General features: G+C 47.9%; 1 protein-coding gene across 1 annotated transcript; it reads right to left on the bottom strand.

The window, feature by feature from the left end:
• Positions 1 to 265: 265 nt before the first annotated feature.
• On the bottom strand, positions 266 to 24,293 carry EIF4EBP2 (eukaryotic translation initiation factor 4E binding protein 2). The gene is made up of 3 exons (XM_002718436.5): positions 23,791 to 24,293; positions 7,452 to 7,637; positions 266 to 6,414 (listed from the first exon to the last, which is right to left on the bottom strand). Exons 1-3 carry the CDS (start codon positions 23,933 to 23,935, stop codon positions 6,383 to 6,385), a joined length of 363 nt encoding a protein of 120 aa, XP_002718482.1. The 5' UTR covers positions 23,936 to 24,293; the 3' UTR covers positions 266 to 6,382.

The following is a 24,293-nucleotide window of genomic DNA, read 5'->3' as shown; positions in this document are numbered from 1 at the left end:
AGGCCAGAGGCAGCCCCTGCTCAGGGAAAGGAAAAGCCGCTGCAGGGAGAAGGGCCCCTTGGGTGCGTGTGGTCCCACACATACACGGCCCCTGCAAGCTCCCCTTTGCACACACGGGCCCCAACTGACAACGGCCATGCCCTGCAAGCATGGAAACTGACACCAAAGCTGCTAACTACCTTTGCCCATTTCCCCCACCCGCCGAGACTCCAGAGATGTGAAATGACCCCACAGGATGTCACCCAAAAACTTTAAAACACCAAGCTGATAATCAAATCTTTATTGATTTAACTGTAACAGCAACCATTGGAGAGAATTTCATTTTCCCCCTAATTTACAAACATGTGCTGGTTTAGAAGGTCAATTAAAAATACAGACAGGACATGGAGTCACACAGGACTGCCTCAAGGACTGCACAGTGCCCTCTGCTCTCCATCCACGACAGTGAAGTGGACGGGAGGGGGTGAGGGGGCCACACACTAAGGAAGAAGGAGGGGGGAAGACCAAGGGAAGTGCTGGCAGTCTCCACTTTCCATTCACAATGGATGAACTGGGCCATTGGTGGCACTAAGATAGAGATTTTCTTTTTTTAAATAAAATATTTTAAAGATGCTTAAAATGGTGACACCTCAAAATATGAGTGTCCCCTGGGCTCTTGAAGACACCTGCTTCAAAGTTCACCCCTGGGGTGGCAGAAGGTCTCAGCACCCAGGCAGCAAGAGATGGGCTCCAGGTGCAGGTGGAGGCAAGGCACTGGCGCGGACACCAGGAAGGAACTGCAGCGCCATGCGAAGGTCCCTCCCCATTCCCCTGGTTCCCGGACAAGTGCCCAAGGCCTGGGCTTGATTCCTTAAGCTGAAGATGGAGAGGATGGGGTACAAGGGGGCAAGAACTGATTTCTTCCGCTCGATTCACGGACTTCTCTCAGTGAACTGTGCCAGGATTTTGGTTTTAAGCACTGACAGGAGCTCCCTTTGGGTGGCCACATGATTATCAAGCACGGCAGCTTCTCTGCCACTCCCCGTCCATGGAAAGGTGGCAGGGTGGGAGTCAGGTGCCCTGGAAGTGTGTTTTAGCTCAGTGGTATTTTCCATCAGGCACCCATGCCATTCAGTATGGTCTGCCAGGACTGCTGCCAGAGGTTAACGAGCAAAGAGAAGACAGATCGTCTGCAGACTCAGAATTCTAAATCTAAACTTCACCAAAAGCTATCAACTTCCAGGACCTGCCTAGAGGAAGCTGGGAAAGATGTCATGAGTGATTAACTGGAAAAAAGTACTAAGTTATCAGTCGTCCTTATATCTTCAGTTAGTCACTTCTAGAGCTAGCTAGGGAAACTCCCGCACAGGAAAACCCATTTCTAGAATGGGAAGGGCCACTGGGGTATGGCACTCTGCAGAATTACAACCCACTTGCATAAAGATTTGATCTGAGAAGAACTGGGCTGTGTATGTGTAACCATGCTTCCCTTGAAGACCAAATTGTCCTCCCAAGGCAGCGGTGTTACCTTTCAAGCAAAGCCCACCCTCTCCCAGGCAGGGGTACCTAAGTGACTGGGTCTCACTGGCTGTATGTGTGTAGTCCAGACAGCGGGGCCTCTTAAAAGAGAAATGCAAAGGGCTAAGGCCCCTGGCTTCAAGCAGCTGGTATCCAAGACAGGGACACGAAGAGGGATCTTACTGGGATACTGTTGCCCACGTGCTAAGCCCTTTACACCAGTGGCCTTGAGTCAAAGATAAAGCAGGCACTCTAGCTGGACTCGGCAGCGAAAGCCACAGATCTCGCAGGTTGCGTTCTAATGAAAATGTGAGGCTGTGATGGCATCTGAACTGGGAAGGCAAGGTCCAAGACTCCCAAACAGCTGGTAATCCACACAGGAAAAGGACAAACAAGATCCATTTGAAGGTGCTTTAAAGATGAGGCTCCTGCTTCAAGAAGTGCCTTTTTCTAACACCGCTCAGCAGCAATGCTGCTTACACAAGTACATTTGAAAGCCAGAAGGGACGCCAGTAAGAAGCGCCCAGACAGCATAACCCCCAGGGAGAGCCTGACTCTTATGGTACTGATAACTGCTGAAGACATGGGGGGAATGGGTGCCACCACACACATCAGGCACTACCTAAGCACGTGTGGAGCTGACCAGCCTCTCCTCGGTCTCTATGGAGGGTGAGGACAAGATGGGCTCTCTTTAAAGACCCTGTTCCTGAAGATGCCCAGGACAAGACGGGCGGCTTCCCTGCACACTGGATCTAAAGAAGCATCAGGCAGACATTTGTAAGTCCTAGACGCTGCCTATTTCATCGAGAGGCTGCTTCCTGGTGACAGACTTGACCTGACACTGCTGCTTCAGCTGGTGCGCGGGATGAGAGCAGCAGGCATCAAGCACCGACTGGACCTGGCGTCCAGACCCTGTCTTCTATTTCACCCTGAACGCGATGGCTGTCCTTTCTTCAGCTCAGTACCTAACATCTGATTCATCCGTGCTCCCCTTGCTCGACAACCCGGACTCTAATTCAGACAGCTCAGCAGTCGCTCAGTTGGGAGGCTCCAACCCCTTTTCCTGGCTAAGGGAAAACACGGTGACTCAATCTTAGAGAGTTTAGGACTTGCAAATGAGCATTCCTGGGCTGCTGCCAGTCAGGCAGATGGACGCTCACCATGGCCCTTAAAACCAGCAGGCGGCTCTGGGGAAGAGCAGTCTTGGGTCTCGCTTTGGTGATGTGCATCTTAAGAGTCTGTTTGTGGTAGCACTGTGTCTCCCGGTTTACCATCCCGATGACTGTGCCTCCAGGCCGACCTGGCTTCATCCTCTGCTGGGGGTGTGGCTAGGGTTAGTCGTTCACTGGTGGAGTAATGGGTGACGGCATGTGCTTTTGGAGACTGTCATAAAAGGCACTACAGGGGGCGAGTATTTGCCTAGTAATTAGCTGCCAGTTAGGGCACTCATGTCTCACATCAGAGTACCTGGCTTTGAGTCCTGGCCCTCACATCCAGTTTCCTGGTGATGCGTACCCTAGGAGATAGTGGTGACGCCTCAAGTCTCTGCCACCCATACAGGAGGCCTGCTCCTAGCTTCTGCCCTTGAGAGTCATTGTGGACAGTCAGCCAGCAGATGGGAGTTCTTACCTCCTTCCCTCTCAAATTAATTTTAAACAAGTTACTATAATAAAGGCATAGCAACTTTTTCCTTGCCCTGTGCCCCTCTCTGGGATCATCTGCTGAGGGCCAAACCAGCTACTGTGGAGTAAAGACATTCATGCTGCCCTATGGAGACTCCTATGTGGAGGCATCCCGCTCACAGCTACAGGGAACATGGAACTGGATTCTCTAGTCCCAAATAACAGCAACCCCTGCCTACATCTTGACTGCAACTTCATGAGACCCTGCACCAGAACCATCCTTGCTAAGCCTCAAATTCCTCAAGCACAGAAACCAACAGATAATGCTTGTTATGTTAGGATACTAAGTTTAGAGATATTTTGTTACACAGCAGTAAGTAACTAATACTCTTCCATCAGAAGCCAGTATCTGGAAGCCAGTGTCTCTGCTCCTGTGCAACACCTAATTAACACCTAATTAAACAGAAAAGCAGCAGCGAACTCAAGGATTCGTGCTATACAGAAGGTGGAAACCTGACAATGTATGTGACCTGCTGAAATCTGGGAAAAGCGCATTTCCCATCATTAAGATTGATTGTCCCCAGAAATATAGAAACATGGCTTCCTCATAAAAGAAAAGAACCGTCTCATTCAAACGGTAAGTTAAGGGTGCTTCCCCTCCCAGGAAACGCCAGGACACATACACAGGGCCTCAGCCATGAGGTTCCTTCCAATGCCCAGAGGTAAACCACCTATTGGACTCCAGCCGGCTCTGAAGATGGTTCTGTAAGGCAGGGCACAGAGATGTTATCTGTTGGAAGTTTCTCTTGCCTCGTGACGTGATTTTAAAATTATTTCTAGAAGCCAAAGTATTTCCAGTTGTGGCAGCCTGCAGGAAAGACCTGCACCAAGCAGTGAGGAGATCCCTGTAAGGAGGGCAAGGGACAAGGCAGCCTCTGAGTCACACAAGTGACACTCCCAACAAGCACCAGGAGGCACAGCCTCTGATTAGGGGCCACAGGCATCCTGACACTTCCTGAGCTGAATCCAGCAATAAGATGGAGAAGAGGCAGCTCTTCCGCCCTCCAGCAGACTGTTAGTTGCCAGCAGGAGTCAGATTCCAAGAGGCCAAGGCCATGGTAGGAGAATGCAAAGCTTCACTCCCAAAGAAGCAAACTCCCCAGGGTACAAAGAGGTCCTCAGCAAGCTTCTTATGCAAATGAATGCGCAACTTAGTTTTCCAAAGAGTATGTAAAGCGAAATTTGGAGTTTAATTAAAATCAGAACAGGGACACATTCAACAAACAAAAAAAAATACTTTTCTGATTATCGGTTTTTGAGAGTCAAAGCATCCCCCAAACATTGGAGATCCAGCTTATTCCTGAGACATCAACCATCACAAAAGGTTTTCACTCTTTGAGCTATTCACATTTTGTAGCAGAAAACAGAACAAAGTTCCACAGACATCTCTCCTCTCTTCTTCCTACAATGTGTTCACAAACAGGGGCGTTGATAGTTCCAAAGATAAACAGCTTTCTTTCTTAGCTGATCAGGAGTAGCCCTGCTCTCACCCTGGAGTCTGATTGTTGCCAATTTCCAGGAAGGACACGGTGGCATTCATCTATGAGGGGAGTCCCGCTCCTGGGATTACTGTGCCAGTCCACAGCCCCAGGACAGGCAGGAGGCAAGGAGGGTGAATGAGAAAGCACAGGGCCAGCAGAAAGAATGGGTGGGTTTCCTGAACAACCCACAGCAAGGCAGAATGATCCAGGTTCACAAACCACTCTACAAACTGCAGACACACACACCCAAGTTGGGGGAGGCAGGAGAGAGCTCAGAAGGGACTGGGATGTGACACAGAACAGCAGACTTGCCAATGGACATTTCCCACCTTCCTAACACTGGATGGTGTTTAATTAAAAAGTTGCTGTTCAGAATTGTACTGAAAACATATCTAAAAATAGGTCTGTAGTCATCTTAAAAATAAAAGGTTACTTCTCAAATAAGAGCAGTAACAGGTATTATCAGATACCAACACTAGAGGTATCTTTGAAGTGGATTTGAAAAACAGCCTGGCAGAGAAGGGAAAGAGGGAGGAAGAAGGAATGATGAGGAAGGGAAAGTCCAGAGTACAGTGGGAAAGGCAAGAAAACTGGGAGGAACGCCCTCTGAAGCCCATGCTTATCTATCCCAGCAGTCAAGCAAAGCAAACAGCCAAGGGAAAGAGAGCTCTTGTCTTGGAATAACCTGAGAGGCAGCTTTAAACTCACACAGAGGACAACAAATATGACAATGCTCATTGGCTCTTAAAACAGCGACTGCTGGGACAGGGTATGCCAGAGATCCAACACTCTCCAGGGGCCATCCTCATGGGTGACCTGGCACAATACTGCCTTCGGGCTTTCCCCACCAGTGGAGGCTGATGCGCCTCTCTTATTTGGGATGGACTTGCTCTGGGAGCAGATAAACCACCCGGATATAGAGAGGACTCTGCCAGCAGTCAGAGCAAGCAGGCAGGAATGGCAGGGAGCAAAGAACAACCATTCCTGTGGGCTCTCTTCTGACACAGTTTAAACATGTCTGCACACACATCTATGGAAAGGAACGGCAGGATGGACTATGAGACCAGGGCAGAAGGCACTCCTCCCAGAGGAAAGAGGGAAAGGGGTTTCAAAATGTGTCACAGGGTAACGCTACCAGAGCCACACAAACCGTGTGCCGTCCTAAAGGACACATGCTGAAGGTAAAAGGGAGAGCAGCTCTCTCTTTTGTCAGTTCCTCTGGTGGCAGTAAAGACCCAAACCCACATTATTGCAGCACTGAAGCACAGGCAGGATCCAGAGCCAGGGAGGAGAGAGGAGGTTAAGGAAAATGAACAATGCAGAACCCGCCAAACCTTTGGATCCCTTTGCCGGAAGCCCCAGCAGGAAGTTATCGGGGTGCTGAGATTTGGTTTGGGGCAGATCTGAGGGGGGATGGTTTTCAATAGAAAAATGACCAAGGAAGCTGGTTCAAATGTTTCTACTAAGGACTGCTTGGTTCTACACAAATACTCCCAGGGCCTTCGAGCTAATCTAAGTGGGAAGGGTAAGAGGAGAGGAGGAGAAATGGTCAGATGCAGCTCATCATCCCATTATTTGGCACCTGCAGGAGGGGGGGGCAGTGCAAACTGCAAGGGGGAATGCTGGTGCTGCCTCTTGTCTTTGCACTGTGGATCCTATTGGTCAAGCCAGGTACACACAGGCCTCCATGCTGTTGCTCTTCTTCTAATCCTCGCTGGAGAGTCAGATGTCCATTTCAAACTGAGCATCATCCCCTGGTTAGGAAAAGAAAATAAAAAGTTTAGCACAAAAGGGAAAAGCAGAGTTTCAACCACCATTCCCACTTCACAAGGGTCACAAAAAATCCAGAATGCCCTACTCCTTGTTGCCTTAAAACAATGATTCTGCTTTGTGTTGGCTGGTCATTTTAGTCTGAAAAAGAATGGCAGTCATATCACCCATAGAGATACATTGTGGGGAAAAGACACAAATGACCTTTTCCAGTGCCGTCCTGTCCACAGGGTGACCAAGCAGCTACTCCCTAGAGCTCATTACCGCTCATCAGTAAGCACTCTCTCCTTGTGGCTTTGAACCTGGGCCCTGCTCTGAATCAACACACTGTCCATTAAACACTCATTTGGAATCTGAAAAAGTAGAATGCTGGCTCATGCCCAGGGGCCCCCACGTGCAACTCCTGAGATGTACTTCAGGAGCTGGTCACTTTCACCTCGCTGTTCTGCTTCTATAGAGAGGACTCCTGACTACAGGTGTGTGTATATGCGCATGTGAGCAGAGCAGTGTTTGTGCAAATATTACAGGCAGCTCTGGGAAACAAACCACTCTGCATTTCTCCACACCACAGAAAGGACATTCTTTTTGTTAGAAACAAGGTCTATTTCCTGAAGGGGATGGGAATTTGGGCTTTGAAATTGTTTCTTGCTTTCCTTGTGTGTGCCATCCCTGGCCAGGCAGTCCTCAAAGCACTGTTTAGGGAATCACCTTCTGAGCTGACCATTCCCTGATTTTGGATCCCTCTTCCCCATCACTAAAGTAGATCTGATTATGATTTAGAACTCAGGGCTTCAATAAATTTTGGGGGAAGAAGGGCAACCTTAGAGATACTTAACTGAACATCAGTTATCACCAAAACATCATTTTTTTTTAAGTAGTTTTTAACAGATTCAATATACTCGGTGGATACAATTCTAAGAATAAAATGCTATTCCCTTCCTCCCTTCACAATATTTTTTCAGCCTACAGCAAACTAACACTCAACTTTCCAAAGCAACCCTCTTGAACTCTACTCTCTTACCAACTGCATGCTTCCGGTCATGATTGTTTAAGTTGTTCAAATTGTTTACTTCTACTTTGGAGTCTTCGATTAAGGTGCCAGGGCTAGTGACTCCTGGAATATTGGGCAGATGACAGGGTGGGGTCTGAGCCATTGGAGAATTGCGACGATCCAACAGAAATTTTCGATCATAAATGATTCGGGTTCCTGGAAAACAGGGGTGGAAAGATTTTGAAACAAAGGGCCAGTAACATAACATTACCCAATAATTTATTTATTTTGGAAATGTCCTTCTTTTAAAAAAATTATTACTGGTTGAAAGGTAGAGTAATAGGGGCCCGCACTGTGGCATAGCAGGTTAAGCCTCCACCTACAAGGCCAGCATCCCATATTGGTGCTGGTTCGAGATCCGACTGCTCCTCTTCTGATCTAGCTCCCTGCTAATTCTCCTGGGAAAGCAGAGGAATATGGCCCATGTGCTTGGGCCCTGCATCCACATGGGAGACCCAGATGAAGCTCCTGGCTCAGCGTTGGCCACTGTGGCTATTTGGGGAGTGAACCAGTGAATAGAAGATCTCTCTCTCTCCTCTTTATAACTGCCTTTCAAATTAATAAAAAATAAACATTAAAAAAAAAAGTGTAGAGAGATAGAGATCTCCCGTCTACTGGTTTTCTTCCTGTAACAGTCAGGGCTGGCCCAGACCAAAGCCAGGAGGCTGGACCTCAATCTGGGTCTCTCATATGTGTAGCAGGGAAGAAAGCACTTGAGCCATTATCTGCTACCTCCCAAGGTACATTAGAAGGAAGCTAGAGTTGGAATCGGAGCTGGGACTCAGGAATTTAGTTTACATGCCACCCAATCCTAACCCTCCAATCTCCCTGCCCGAGCACAGGAATGAATAGGAACGTCCTTTCTTCTGCTTCTGCCAGTGGAACTCCTGCTTGTCAGGAGTTCAGCTCCATTATCACCCCCTTTTGGAGAACATGCTTTCTTCTCATCTTACTCTATACATATCACCCAGTATAGGTCCTGTCTGTCTCTCCATCTGCTTTCTCTATGGACTTGAGTTCCTTATACCAGGGCAATGTCTTATTCATAGCTGACCTATGTCCTAACATTAAGATCTTCAAACAAAACTTTTTTTTTTTTTTTTTTTTTAAGATTTATTTGAAAGAGTTACAGAAAGAGGGAGAGACAAAGAGAGAGAGAGAGAGCTCTTCCATCTGCTGGTTCATTCTCCAGATGGCTGCAATGGCTACGGCTAAGCCAAGCCAAAGCCAAGAGCTTCGTCTGGGTCTCGGGGCCCAAACACTTGGGCCATCTACTGCTGCTTTTCCGGAGCACATTAGCTGGGAGCCAGATCAGAAGTGAAGCAGCTGGAACACAAACTGGCACCCATACAGGTTAAGCCCCAGGTCTCCAAACACAACTTTAAATGAAGGAATAAACAAACACATGTAAAAATAGACAGTTGCCTTCAGGCTAACAGCTTTCCAAAGAGGCACTGAGACTAATTCTTCCCAGAACGAGCTATGGCAGAACTCTCTATTGTACAAAACATTTACTCACTGCTAAGTGCTTCCTGACTGTGTTACAAACAATAATTGTTCTTAAGAGTATATATTATAGCCGGCGCCTCAGCTCACTAGGCTAATCCTCTGCCTTGCGGTGCCGGCACACTGGGTTCTAGTCCCGGTCGGGGCGCCGGATTCTGTCCCGGTTGCCCCTCTTCCAGGCCAGCTCTCTGCTATGGCCAGGGAGTGCAGTGGAGGATGGCCCAAGTCCTTGGGCCCTGCACCCCATGGGAGACCAGGAGAAGTACCTGGCTCCTGCCATCTGATCAGCGCGGTGCGCTGGCTGCGGCGGCCATTGGAGGGTGAACCAACGGCAAAGGAAGACCTTTCTCTCTCTCTCACTGTCCACTCTGCCTGTCAAAATAAAAAATAAAAAAATAATTAAAAAAGAGTATATATATTAGCCATAAAAAGTTATTAACACCTGCCTCTTACAAATGGCCAAAAGGTACATAAAAAGGTGTTCTGCATAACTAGTCATCAGGGAAATGCACATCAGACCCCAAGGGCTATCTCCCTCTCACCCGTTAGGGTGACTACTACCAAAAAGACAAGAGATAAAAAGTGTTAACAAAGATGTAGAGAAAAGGGAACCCCACATACTGTTGGTGTGAGGGTAAAACTAGTATAGCCATTATGGAATACAGAATGGAGGCCCCAGAGAATTAAACAGAGCCACCATATGATGTAGGTGTAGTAATCCCACTTCTGGGTATATATTATCCAAAGAAAAGGGAATCACTAACTCGCAGAAATATTTATACTTCCAAGTTCATTGCACCATTATTCACAATAGCTGAGGCACAGAAACAAGTATTTGTCAACAAACTTAATTGTGGTATATATATTCAGTAGAATATTGTTCATCCATAAAAAGGAAATCCTCGCATTTGCAACAAAATAGATGAAATTGGAGGACAATAAGTCAGATTGAGAAAGACAAATACTTCATAATCTCCCCTCATGGAGGACAGAACCCAGAAACAGAGTGGAACAGTGGTTGCAAGAGGTCTGTGGGTGGAAGAGATGGGAAGATGTTAGTTAGAAGAAGCAAACTTCCAGTTTTGAGATGAACAAATTCTGGAGTCCTACTGTACAGGATGGTAACTATAGTTAACAATGTATTGTATGCTTGAAATCTGCAGAGTATACCCTAAATACTCTCACCTCACTACATACACACACAAAGTAACTGTGCTAACACCATGGTAACCATTGCACAATACATATATATAGCAGATCATCAAGTTACACAGCTTAAATTTGCACTTTGTCAATCATACCTTATTAAAACTGGGCGGGGGGGAGGGGGGCTGCTGTTCTCTCCTTTTGTCATGTTCTCCCCTAGGTACTAATGACTTAAATAAGACAAAACACAACCAGCAGATGCCTGGATGTGGTGACCATTTACTGACAGGTGCTAAAGAGGGTGACAGTGAAGGGGGGAAGTGGCAGCCCAGCGTATGCACCAACCTCACCTAAGGAACAAAGGGGAGCAGTCAGTCAGAGCTCTCTCTCCCACAACGGGCTGCTCTAAGGGGGGGACCTCCAACTTAAAGGCAATACTATCTGTAAGAGCAAAACGACACATGAATTTACCCGGCTTAAAGAATGAGAATCTAAATACTACCTGCTGGTAAATGCTTTAAGATCTCAACTGGGCCGGCGCTGCGGCTCACTAGGCTAATCCTCCGCCTAGCGGCGCCGGCACACCGGGTTCTAGTCCCGGTCAGGGCGCCGGATTCTGTCCCGGTTGCCCCTCTTCCAGGCCAGCTCTCTGCTATGGCCCGGGAGTGCAGTGGAGGATAGCCCAAGCGCTTGGGCCCTGCACCCCATGGGGAGACCAGGAAAAGCACCTGGCTGCTGGCTCCTGCCATCGGATCAGCGCGGTGCGCGCCAGCCGCGGCAGCCATTGGAGGGTGAACCAACGGCAAAAGGAAGACCTTTCTCTCTGTCTCTCTCTCTCACTGTCCACTCTGCCTGTCAAAAAATTAAAAAAATTAAAAAAATAAAAAAAAAAAAGATCTCAACTGAAAAAGAGTACTCCTGTCATAGTGTAATGCGAGTCTGATGCACAGAGTTCCTCAGACAACTTGTGACAGCCATAGTCCCAGAAACAGAGGCACATGCTAACAAATCTATCTGAAATGTGAGGAAGCTATGCATTTACTACAAGATGGGAAACTCCAGAGGCCAGCACTGTGGCTCAGCAGACTAAGTTACTGCCTGGCACGCTTGCATCCCATATGGAAATGCCACTTTGTGTTCTAGCTGTTCTGTTTCTGATGCAGTGCCCTGCTTTTGAGCCTTAGAAGGTGGCAGAAGATGACCCAAATGCTGGGCCCTTGCACCAGTGCAGGAGACCAGGATGGAGTTCCTGGCTCCTGGTTTTGCCTCACCCAGCCCTGGCTGCTGCAGGCATTTGGGTAGTGACCATGGATGGAAGATGTCTGTCTCTCCCTGTCATTCTGCCTTTCAAATAAATAAATCTTTTGGGGGGGGGGGGGAAGGACTCCAGAGTCTATGCAAAAATGGGAGGAGGCACTAACATTCATCTAAATAAATGGGAATGGGAAGAGCCTATAAACTCAGCGATTTTCTTGGGATTAATACTTGCAGTAGTACCATCACACTTGCACAAATGCTGGTAAGTAATTTCCGTTCTACTAGATGCAAAATAGTTGAACTAGTGTCTTGTTCGGTGAAAAGGTCAATAACCTCTACCCTGTAGCCCCCACCCCCCTAACTCTAACAAGAGGAATTGAGTACTAACCATATTCTCCCCTAAAAAACACAACACTACAAAGCCAGCTAAGTGTCTCAGAATGCAAATGGGCTTAAACATCCTCATGCGGGCATCTGGTAGCACATGAAGGCATTTTAAAGAAATCTTTAAGGTTTCAAAGCAACACCAAAGAATATCAACTTTTTCCTATTTCTGCTACATTTACCCTGCAATCATATTTGTAATTGATAAGGCAGATATCTGGTTTTCATAATAAACTAAGACAAATATTTGACCATAATTAGAACCTACAGAAACAGCATTTCTAGTGTTGTAATATATAGACATACGCATCAGATTATTTTTTTGTTTTAATCCTAACTAAATTAGAATCCCTGGGAGAACCTGGAAATTAAACCACTAAGTTCCCAGGTCGTTCTGGTACTCATTAAAATTTGATAATGATTATACAAAGAACCCAACTCCATCCTCCCACACGACTAGATCAGTGGTTGAGGAATAGATGAAATACCAAAGAATTACTAAAACAATGAAGGGGGCTGCAGAGATCATCTCAACCAAAGCTGAAACCCAGTGAAGTGACCTACTCAAGGTCACACAGTTAAGCAGAAGCAAAATCTGAACCAAATCTGCATTCTCCTGCCTCAGCCCAGCCCTCTTTCCACTATTCATTCCAGTTTCTACAACCTCCAAGAGTGGGAGTAAGCTGTCTGTAGGGAAAGTGAAAGGGTAGGGGCCAGCACTGTGGCAGAGCAGGTAAAGTTGCCACCTATTGTGCTCGCACCCCATAAGGGTGCCAGTTTGAGTCCCAGCTGCTCCACTTCCCATCCAGCTCTCTGCTATGGCCTGGGAAAGCAATAGAAGATGGCCCAATGACTCGCATGGGAGACCTGGAAGAAGCTCCTGGCTCCTGACTTTGGATCAGCCCAGCTCTGGCTATTGTGGCCATTTGGGAAGTGAACCAGTGGATGGAAGACCTCTCTGTCGTTTCCTCTGTCTTTAACTCTACCTCTCAAATAAATAAATAAAATCCTAAAAAGAGAGGGAGAGAGAGAGAAATTCAACTCCTGTTTCTACTGTTACAAAGATTTTGGTGTGAAGGCTCACAATGACTTGTGACTAGATCAACATCAGCCTCAGTAGGAAAGCTTTGTTATATTTCCTCCCTTGAAAGCATCTGGGAAAGTCAGAAACCATTCATTCCTGGTTTATAGATGGCATACATTGTATAAACATTTTCAAGTATAATTTTAGGACAAAGTAGAAATTTGCCTTTATGTTCTCTGCTTTGTAAAATAAAGCAACAGGGCTGGCATTGTGGCATAGAGGGTAAAGCTACCATCTGCAATGCTGGCAATCCACACAGATATCAGTTGTCCCAGCTGCTCCACTTCCTATCTAGCTCCCTGTTAAGAGTCTGGGAAGGCAGGAATGATGGCCCAAGTGCTTGGGGCCCTGACACCCGTTTGAGAGACCCAGATAGTTTTTGGTTCCTGGCTTCATCCTGGCTCAACCCTGGCAGTTGTGGTCATTTAAGGAGTGAACCAGCAGATGCAAGATCTCTCTCTCTCTCATCTCTAACTCTTTCAAAATAAATAAACCTTTTAAAAAATAACTCAAAAAGGCATCTGGAAAATTATGAGAAATGAGGCATTCAGGACAGCAGAAAACTTAATTTAACTTTCAGAGGGTAAACAATTTTAATTATTTTGAATGGAAATTTGAGGATACCTCAAGTTTATGAAAGGGACCGGCATTGTGGCTGTCGCTCCCCCTCTTTGTGGAGGAACGACACAGGACCCTGCGCTGTTCTTTTGTCTGCTCGGCCCTTCCCGGGTTTGCTGCTGGTTCTTCCCGGGTTGGCTGCCATCCCTCCACCTCCGCGGAGGGGCGGCCCCCTAGCCACTTTCCCCACTTCCTCGGGGGAGCGGCATACCGCCAGCCGGCTCTCTTGGGGGCTGCACAGGTGTTCCTTCAGATAGATGTTCCCCTTAGATGTTCCTCGTGCATGTTGTCTCTCTCCTCCTTTATAGTCCTCTTCCACCAATCCCAACTCTGCTACCCACACGCCGAGTACGCTGCTCTCCTCCAATCAGGAGCAGGTCCTGCTGTTTATTGGTTGAACTGGAGGCAGCTGGGTAGAAGTTGTTACTCCCTTCTCAGCGCCATATTGTGGGAGAGCAGATGCATAGAATAAGTCTTAATTCCAGTAACTTAGTCTAGTCCGGGTTGCTCCCCACAGTGGCCTAGAGGGTAAAGCCACCACCTGTGACGCTGGTGTCCCATATGGGCTTTGGTTCAGGTTCTGGCTGCTCCCCTTCCAATCCAGCTCCCTGCTAATGTGCCTGGGAGAACAGTGTAGGATGGCCCAAGTACCTGGGCCCCTGCCCTATGTGGCAGACCCAGAAGAAGCTCCTGATTTCAGACTGGCCCAGCTTCAGCCCTTGTGGCCATTTGGGAAGTGAACCAGTGGATGGAAGATCCCTCTCTCTGTAACTCTACTTTTCAAATAAATAAATCAATATTAAAAAAAATGTATTGTGAACAAACTATACATGTATATGTCCCTTCTCCCCCCATGGAACCCTTTTTTATTTTTTTTTTAATTAATTAATTTATTTGAAAGTCAGAGTTACACAGGGAGAGAAGGAGAGGCAGAGAGAGAGGTCTTCCATCCGCTGGTTCACCCTCCAGTTAGCTGCAACAGCCAGAGTTGAGCCAGTCTGAAGCCAGGAGCCAGGGGCTTCTCCCGGGTCTCCTACAGGGGTCCTTCTCCTCCCAAAATTCTTTGTTCTCAGAAAGGCTAAGAGCTTCTTAAAACTTCTGTCAGCTCAGGCTGCCATGGCATAGCCCTAAAAAACACAAATTCCCCTCACAGTCCTGGGGGCTATTAGTTAAGGGGCCCACATGGATACTTACTGATTAGGACTTCTTCCTAGCTCACAGGTGACTGCCTTCTTATAGTGCCCTCAGATTCACGGCCCCTCCCCAAGATCTATTCCTCCAAGGACATCAACCCTACCATGGGGGATCCAACCTAATTAACTCTCAAAGGCCCCATATCCTAATACCATCACATTGGGATTTAGGGCTTCAACATTTGAATTTGGGGGGAGTCACAATGTAGTCCATAACACACCCTTTGCACACATTCTAACTTCATGCTTCCAATCTGCTCCTTCAATATGTGTAACATAAGTGTAAATAGGCTGAAAAGGAACCTGATGGCTGACATTATCAGGATAATATGGACATAAAACCAAGCCCCATAGATGAAAATGAGGGGGAAAAAACCTATGTTGAATCTAAAATCTAGAAATCTGCAAATAGAAAAAAAAAAAACATAGAAAACAAAAAACAAGAAGGCCAATGACTAAAGTTCAAAACTATGCTTGCCAAGTCAGCTAGTACAGAAACAAGGTCACTGGAGCCTAAGGCCATCTTCTTGGTTTAAATGACAATCAATCCATGAATTAAGCTATATACATCTAATAAATGATATGCTGAAATAAACCCACATAGAGAAAGCCCATTGTGACATGCTTAACTTAGATGACAGTGATTCTTATACCAACAGGGTCATCCTTTATAAAATTCTGCTTAACTAAGGCTGCTTCCAGAATTAGAATTAAGCATTCCCTCATGCAAACAGCCAGCCTGGAAAAAGAAGCATTAAGTAACTTGCCCATATCACAGCTTGAAGCTGCTGACAAACCCTCTAAGGCTGGGCTGGACCTGCATCCTCACACAAGTGTCTCAAGCACAAAGGGAAAATGTAGAGTTAAACAGGGATGTCCTCATGGGACTTTATTCATCCAAGAGGAAATTTTCTCAGAAAACCCCTAGCAGGTATATATTCTGGGACTTGGCACTCTGCCATTTAAAAAAATGAGGGAAACTGTGACAACACAGAACAGAAAACCAACAGAGTCAGCCACATTTATGCTTAATATTTACCTAAATCTTAAACATACAATTTTTAAACTTTTTAAAATTAAATTAGGGGGTCCAGCACTGTGGTGTAGCAGGTAGAGTCACCGTCTGCAGTGCTGGCATCCCTATACAGGCACCGGTTCAAGACCCAGATGCTCCTCTTCTGATCCAGCTCTCTGCTGTGGCTTGGGAAAGCAGAAATTCCTTAGGCCTCTGCACCCATGTGGGATACCCAGAAGAAGCTCCTGATTCCAGGCTTCAGATAGGCGTAGCTCCGGCTGTTGCAACCATCTGGGGAGTGAACCAGTGGATGGAAGACTTCTCTCCCTGCCTCTGTTTCTCTGTAATTCTGCCTTTCAAATAAATAAATAAATCTTAAAATAAATAAATAAATAGAATAGGAAGGTTGGGAGGCGACAGTATATACAGTCGCGCTTCACTGACAAGGATGTGTGCTGTCATTGTTGGAATTTCACAGTCTGCACTCACACAAACCCAGGTGGTAGAAGCCAATCACTTCAAGTGGCCTCTTGATGCAGTCAAACAGCACAGTGAACATGAGATGTGGGGTTGCCGCCAATATAACTAACTGACTGAGGGCAAACTTGAATGAGTAAGAGTAGATTTTACAACAAGAAACAATATGGTGGCCGGCGCCGCAGCCCAACAGGCTAATCCTCCGCCTAGCGGCGCTTGCACACCGGGTTCTGGTCCTGGTTGGGGCTCTGGATTCTGTCCCGGTTGCCCCTCTTCCAGGCCAGCTCTCTGCTGTGGCCAGGGAGTGCAGTGGAGGATGGCCCGGGTACTTGGGCCCTGCACCCCGTGGGAGACCAGGGGGAGCGTCTGGCTCCTGACTTCCGCGGCGGCCATTGGAGGGTGGGCCAGCGGCAGGGGAGGACCTTTCTCTCTGTCTGTCTCTCTCTCTCACTGTCCACTCTGTCTGTGAAAGAAAAAGAAAAAGAAAGAAAAAGAAAGAGAAAGAAAGAAAAAAGAGAGAGAGAGAGAGAGAGAGAGAGAGAGGGAGGGAGGGAGGGAGGGAATGGCACAGTAACTGCATAATCCAGTAACCCACTGCTTATGATCAAGTATGATGCATGGTGCCTAACTGCACATGCCATACTTTCACAGGCCTGCCAGCACAGCTTTGTTACACCAGCATCAGCACAAATGTGACAGTAGTGCTTTGCAGCACACTGCAAAGACCATGGCATCACCAGGTGGCAGGAGTTCTTCAGCTCTATTATAACCTATATGCCCACTGTTCTATATGCCATCTGCATACCTGTTCTGGGTGAAGGGTACATACAGCAACAAAAGCCTTATTTCCCATTGTAGGAAACCAACTGTTAATATTTGTAATTGACTACCAACTCTAGGGCATTAAATAATATTATTTAGAAATGCAGAGGTACTAGAATGAGCTAAAAGAGCTTACAAAGGTTTCTCTGAAGAGTAGAAATGGAAACAGGTATGGGGTATGGGAATGCTGCTTTCTGTTGTTAGCCTTAAACTAGGTAACTAACTTTTAAAACTGTTACTTTCATAGGCATTAAAAGTTGGTTTTTTTTTTTTTTGTTTGTTTGTTTTTTTTGTGGGTCGGGGGAGGGCCAGTACTGTGGTATAGTAGGTTAAGCCTCCACCTATGACACTGGCATCCCATATGGGCACCAGTTCTAGTCCCGGCTGCTCCTCTTCTCATCCTGCTCTCTGCTGTGGCCTGGGAAAGCAGCAGAGGATGGCCCGACTGCTTAGGCCCCTGCACCCGCATGGAAGACCAAGAAGAAGCACCCGGCTCCTGGCTTCGGGTCAGCGCAGCTTGACCATTGTGGTCATCTGGGGAGTGAACCAGCTGAAGGAAGAACTTTCTCTCTGTCCCTCCTTCTCACTGTCTGTAACTCTACTTCTCAAATAAATAAATAAATAAATCTTTGGGAAAAAAAAAGACTGAATCCCATCCCCTAGATTAGGATGTCAATTATGAATGTATTAACACATACTATACTTTTTAAAAGATTTATTTATTTATTTGAAAGTCAGCGTTACACACAGAAAGCAGACGCAGAGAAAGAAATAGAGGTCTTCCATCTGCTGGTTCACTCCCCAGTTGGCCACAATGGCTGGAGCTGAGACAATTCAAAGCCAAGAGCCAGGAACTTCTTTCGGGTCTCTCTCATGGGTGCAGGAGCCCAACGACTTGAGCCATCTTCTAATGCTTTCCCAGGCCATAGCAGAAAGCTGGAATGGAAGTGGAGCAGCCGGGACTCAACCGGCACCCATATGGGATGCTGGCACTAAAGGCGGTGGCTTTACCACTATGCCACAGCACCAGCCCCAGCACATATTACATTTATTCAACACTGTATCCAAGGCTCTAGCCAGGGCAATTAGTGAAGACAAACAAAAGACATCCAGACATATAAGGAAGAAGTAAAACTATCCCTATTCAAAGATAAACATGTATAAGGAAAATCCCAAGGAATCCATAAAATTAGAATCATTTGCATGTATCCTGGCTTGTTGAGGTTTTCACTTCTTTAAACTATTAAATGACACGAACATTTGTCCATCTGTCAGAGTATTTGTTCTAGATATCTGAACCATTATTTATTTAGATACAAAAACACTCAATGGTTTTTGAGTTTTGGCTTCAAGCTGTGCCCTGAGAACCAGGTGAAGAGGGAGGGTTTAAAAACTAGGCTGAGGAGGCCAGCCACAGCCTGCCCATGAGAGCCAGCTTGAGTCCTGGCTGTTCCACTTCTGATCCAGATCCCTGCTATAATGCGCCTAGGAGAGCATAAGATGGCTCAACTGCTTAAGCCCCTGCTATCTCCACATGGGTTATCTGGGTAGAGTTCTGGGTTCCTGGCTTTGGCCTGGCCCAGCCCAGGCCATTGTGGCCATTTGGGGAGTGAACCAGTAGATAGAAGAGATCTCTAACTCTGCCTTTCAAAGAAATAACTAAACCTTTAAAAAAAAAAAAGGCAGCAAAATAGCCATGATGGATGGGCTTTTTGGCACTTGGGAATTCCTGGCTTTTGGCTTCCTTCATTCAGCCTGGCCCAGATCTTGCTGTTGCCACCATCCGGGAAGTGAATCAGAAAAATAAAGATCTCTCTCTCATTCCACCTTTCAAATACATGAATAAATCTTAAAAAAAAAAAAAAAAAAAAGCCACAGTTCAAGTTTCAAGTCCATACTACTCTGCTTCCAATCCACCTTCCTGCTAATGCACCTGGGAAGGCAGAATGATGGCACATGTACCTGAGTCCCTGTCATTCCTGTGGGATACCTGGATGGAATCCCTAGCTCCAGGTGTTACAGGTAGTGAGGGAGTGAACCAATGGTTGGAAGGTCCCTCTTTCTCTTTCAAATAAATTTTTTTTTTTTTGACAGGCAGAGTGGACAGTGAGAGAGAGAGACAGAGAGAAAGGTCTTCCTTTTGCCGTTGGTTCACCCTCCAATGGCCGCCGCGGCCAGCGCGCTACGGCTGGCGCACCACGCTGATCCGAAGCCAGGAGCCAGGTACTTCTCCTGGTCTCCCATGGGGTGCAGGGCCCAAGCACTTGGACCATCCTCCACTGCACTCCCGGGCCATAGCAGAGAGCTGGCCTGGAAGAGGGGCAACCGGGACAGAATCCGGCGCCCCGACCGGGACTAGAACCCGGTGTGCCAGTGCCGCTAGGTGGAGGATTAGCCTATTGAGCCACAGTGCCGGCCTTCAAATAAAATTTTAAAACGAAGCAGAAAGCACACTGGCTAGAGAGCTAGCTGCTGGGCAGAGGAGCACACAGGTTCTAAGGGGCCTTCACAAAGCACTAATAAACAAATGTGAGCAGAGTAGCCTGGGCCCTAACCTACTGACTTTGAGTTTCAAGTGACTCTTCTACAATAAACAAAGCAGCAAAACTCCATTAAACATTAATTTGATCACCTAAAGACTTGGGAGCCAAGAAAAAGTTCTCCTGGCCTTTCTACAACAAGCTATCTTCCTCATCAAACTGTTCCTCTCTAGCCAGATGAGCTAGCTCTTCTACTCTAACTTTACCCTAGCTGACCTGCAAATATTTACACACTCACTCTCTTTGTCAAGCCTATACAGTATTTCCATGATCTCTCCTGTAAAACTAGACTCTGGTCCTCAAAAGGTCTCTGCCAATAACCTCAGCAGTGCTGGCTTACAGGCTCACCATTGTTCCTATTTCATGCAGCAGGCCTCAGGGAAGCAGAAGGGGGCAATGCACAGGCATGTCAAGCAGGCTCCACTAGTAAGCTCAACAAGGTCAGGTCAGACTGCAACCGATTTAGGCTGACAAAGGTGCTGCCTTCCACACAGTGCAATGCCTTGAGGATGAAGTATGCTGTCCTCTCCAGGCTCAGAATATAGACCCTCAGCAGCCAAAGTGCACCCAGTGTAAGAACAAAAGGACATCATCTTCTCTTCAGTATGTTTTTCACGGACTTCCTGAGTGTAATAAAGAAATCCTTTGGTTGATAACTGAAGCTAAAGAGTCAGATAAGTACATTTGCTGGTTCAGAAGTTATTGTCCTAGAATAAACTCCACCCAAGGTCACCAAACAATGCTATGATATGGTCAGAAATTGACCTTCCATCCTCGAATCTACAGACAGAACTCTATTCATTCCTCCCAAGGAAGGACCCAGATACAAAGCAGCCCCTCACCCTTATTTTGATCAAGCTCACTCTAAGTGTACTATTTTGCCTTCTCCCTGCCTTCTTCTTTATTTCCAGACCCTCCCAGTGGCCTTCAGGTAAATCTGCCCCCAGCGAGCCAGTCATAGAGGAGAGGAAGAGCTACAGCATGAACAAGATTTCAGACCATCAGAGCCAGTTCCCCTCTGCTGTTCTCACCATGGCAATAACACTTTTCCACAGCTGAGGAGAATGTCAGGCAGGAAAAGACAGACAAGAAGTCTGTTTCTGCTCATTCTCCGGAGCTCAACCCTCCTAGGAGACAGCTCAGCACCCAGAAAAGCAGTCAGGAAGCAGAACCACATTAGCTAGCATTCTAGAGGTAGGAAAGTTTCTAAATGTTGGCAAACGTCCTTTCCTACTAAGGCAAGTATCCTAAGACAGTGGAGGACAGAATGGTAAAAACGATTAGCATACAAAATTCGAGGTGACCCACTGACACTAATTAGTTGAACGATACTTTCGAGAACTTAATTTCCCATGTCTCAGTTTCTCTCAATTATAAAATGAACTCATTAGGTTCCTTCCAGCTAACCAGTGTTAAAAATGAAGTCAACTAAAGTAACCTCACCTTCCACTAAAGCTGGAAGCAACTTCTCAATGGAAGAACCAAATGTCATCCCCACCTCACCATAGGTAAAAAAAATATGTAAAATAAAAACTAAGGACAGTTATTTATCTTAAATGCCCTCAACAAAGAAGAATAATATAAGTAATAAGAAATCCAAGAGGTTACACCAAGTACGTTTCCTCCCATCACTCATTTCCCAAACTACAGAAGCAACTTCGAAACACCTGCATACAAGGCATGAACTCTTTTAGGTTCACTGTGCTCTGACTGTCCCTGCCCAGTCTGCTTATTCGAGGCATTCAGCACATCCACTGGTACCCTGGAATCTCTGACAGCTATGACACTCCGCAAGTCTGAGGCAAGAACTGCCAATCCTCCCCCTTCCCACCAAACAGGTTTCCAATACAAATCTACCGACTTATTTTTCTAAGTGTTTCCAAGTCTGAAATATGTAAGCCAATATTTGATACTCTACTGTTCCCTCTTTTCCTTCCCAAACCAAAATTCTAAGCCCATTCAGAGCAAGGACTACATTTCTTATTTTTGTCTATTGTCCCCTTTTGCACAAAGCACTGCACTGAGCTCACAAAACTAAAAATACTGAAGCACATTAATTCAGTTGTCTGGAGGTGACCATATAACAACAAACTCTCTTATCTTGGTTCAGGGAAATAAAATTACATGGTGAGAGGGAAGAGAACATAGCAAGAAAGATGAACACATAGTATCAGAGGGCAAAAAAGGCGCAAACAGGGAAGGAATCAGTAAGTACTGAACACCAAAATAGTATGGTGCTAACTGCTATAAAAGTTTAAACCCAGTTGCAACACTGCTAGTCTTACAAACATTATGTAAGCTGTGGATAGTGGGTTAAGGTGCTACCTACAGCACCGGCATCCCATATGGGTGTCAGTTTGAGTCCCTGTTATTCCACTTCCAATCCAACTCTCTGCTAATGCACTTGGGAAAGCAGCAGAAGATGGGCCAAATACTTGAGCCCCTACACCCATGTGGGAGACCTGGAAGATGCTGCTGGCTCCCGACTTTGGTTCAGCCCAGCTCTGGCCATTGCAGCCATTTGGGGAGTGAACCAGTGATGGAAGAACTCTCTCTCTTTAACTCTGCCTTTCAGAAGGAAAGGGGAGGGGAGGGGAGGGTAGGGGAAGGGAGGGGAGGAAAGCAGGGATGATTTTGTATGTTGGCAGGAGGAACAAATGAATTAGTATTTCTTCCCAAGCATTTTAAGAACTATCTCAGACGAAGAGACAGTCTACCAACTTGAAAGCAACACTTAAAAGATTATGCCTGTATTTTCAAAGCATGGTAGCTTAGCTGTCAGAAACATGCCAGAAGGGCACCCACTTCCCTCAGGGGGATGATAATTACCATATAGGTAAAAGCATAGTTTCTTCCTTGAAAAAATGACAGCTGAGAGCAGTTGTTACTGTGAGGTTCTGGACTGCTGGAAGCACAGGCATTTTCTGACCAACACCACAAAGCAGTCTGAAAGGACCTTGGAAAACTATACCCATTTTCCTACAAGCTATCAGTTCAATCAAGTTCAAAGCAACCCAATCAGGAGCAGAATGGTCTGCCAAAGTCGTCCACAAGCTAAAAGCGCACTCAAACACAGGGCAGATCAGGCGGGAGGCTCTTCAGTGAGGTGACCCCTCCTCCAGAACACCAGCGTTTTCTTCTACCCAGTTCTTCACAAGCACCCATGTACTTCCAACGGGGTCACTTCCAAGTCTCCCAGGGCCGCCACCCTTCCCCCAGAGTGGCCTGGCTGGATTCCTCCGTAAAGCTCCCTGCTTTTTTTTTTATCCCTCGATGTTGGCAGGGAGGTCTCCGCATTCGGCAGGCCTCGCTATTGTGCAATCGATTCGCCGACGGCCCAGGCCTAGCTGCACCCGATTGGCCGCGGTACAACTCGTGCGCCCAGCCCACAGGAAGGAGGCGGGCAAGCCTGCACCCTGCAGGGGCTGCCAGCGAAGTCCCCACCCTCGAGCAGGCAGCCATCCCATCACCAAAAGAAGGCAAAGTTCTGAAGTTAAAAACGGAGGCCCCTCAAAATCCCTTTCCAATCCCCCTCAGTCCCCCCCGCCGGAGGACAGCCCAGTCCTCTGGCAGACAACCTTTGAGCTCCCTTTCCCCGTGACCAACGCGACACGCTTCACCCCTACCCCAGTGTTAACTTGTAAACACGTTCCAGTCACTCCGGAGAGCAATGCCCGAGAACCTCCCTCCGCACGATCCAGCAGCCCACCCGGCCTGACAATGGCCCCCGGGGATCCAGCCACGGGCGGAGCCGCCACACTCCTCCCCTAAGGCCGCCCCCGCCGCGCTCCCCTTGGCTCCCACTCGAGCATTATTATTTTTTTTATCGCGCCGCTCGGGGCCTGGGGACTCCCCCCACCCACCCGCGGGGGGCCGCGTCCAGCAAAGTAAACAATGGTGTCAACGCCAAGCGAGGCTTCCAGGCTCCGCGAGCCGGCCTCCTCCCGGTGTTCCCAAAGCAGCAAAACAAACCATCGCGGGGGCCCGCGCGCAAATTCCTCTAGCCCCACTTCCTTTTAAAGCGGTCCTGCACACAACTCCAAAAATCAAGTCTTAACGTGCACAATCTACTGCAAGGCGCGGGGCGTCACGAGGGGCCGAATCCCGCGGGGAAGGAGGCGGGAGCAGAGAGGAAATCTGGGTCGAGTGCATTCCGCGGGAACAAGCGCTTGCTCTCCGCACCGGGGCTGCGGCGACCCCGAGTGGGCGGCAGAGCGCCGAGGGCAGGGTCCCGGGGCGGCGCGGCCCAGGGCTGGCCGGGGCTCACCTCCTGGCGTGGTGGAGAAGAGCGTCCCGCCGGGCGTGGTGCAATAGTCGTGAGGTAGCTGCGCGGCGTCGCTGATGGGCACGGTGCGCGTGGGGATGGCACGGCTCTGGCTGGGCTGGTGGCCGCTGCCGGCGGACGAGGACATGGCTGTGGGTGCGGGCTCTCGGCTTTGTCCGGCGGACGGGCGGGCGGGCAGGCAGGCTGGCTGGCTGGCTGGCTGGCGGGCGGGCGGGCGGGCGTGCAGGCAGGCAGGCAGGCAGGCGGGCGGCGGCGGCGGCGGCAGCGGCGGGCCCGGGCGGCTCCGGCTCCTCAGGCGGGCGGAAGGGCGCGCTCCGCTCGCTCCTCGCTCGCTTTCTCTCCCTCCCTCGTCCCGCTCCGCTCCCGCCGCCGCCCTCTCAGCCGCCGCCGCCGCCGCCGCCCGATCCTCCGGCCTCCGCCAGCAGCCTCAGCAGCAGGAGCAGCGGCAGCAGCGGCGACGACGACGACCGGAAGCGGGCGAAGGC

The sequence above is a fragment of the Oryctolagus cuniculus genome, chromosome 15, assembly GCF_964237555.1.
Source record: "Oryctolagus cuniculus chromosome 15, mOryCun1.1, whole genome shotgun sequence".
In the NCBI taxonomy this organism is placed as follows: Eukaryota; Metazoa; Chordata; class Mammalia; order Lagomorpha; family Leporidae; genus Oryctolagus; species Oryctolagus cuniculus.
This window is presented reverse-complemented; position numbering and strand designations above follow the sequence as displayed.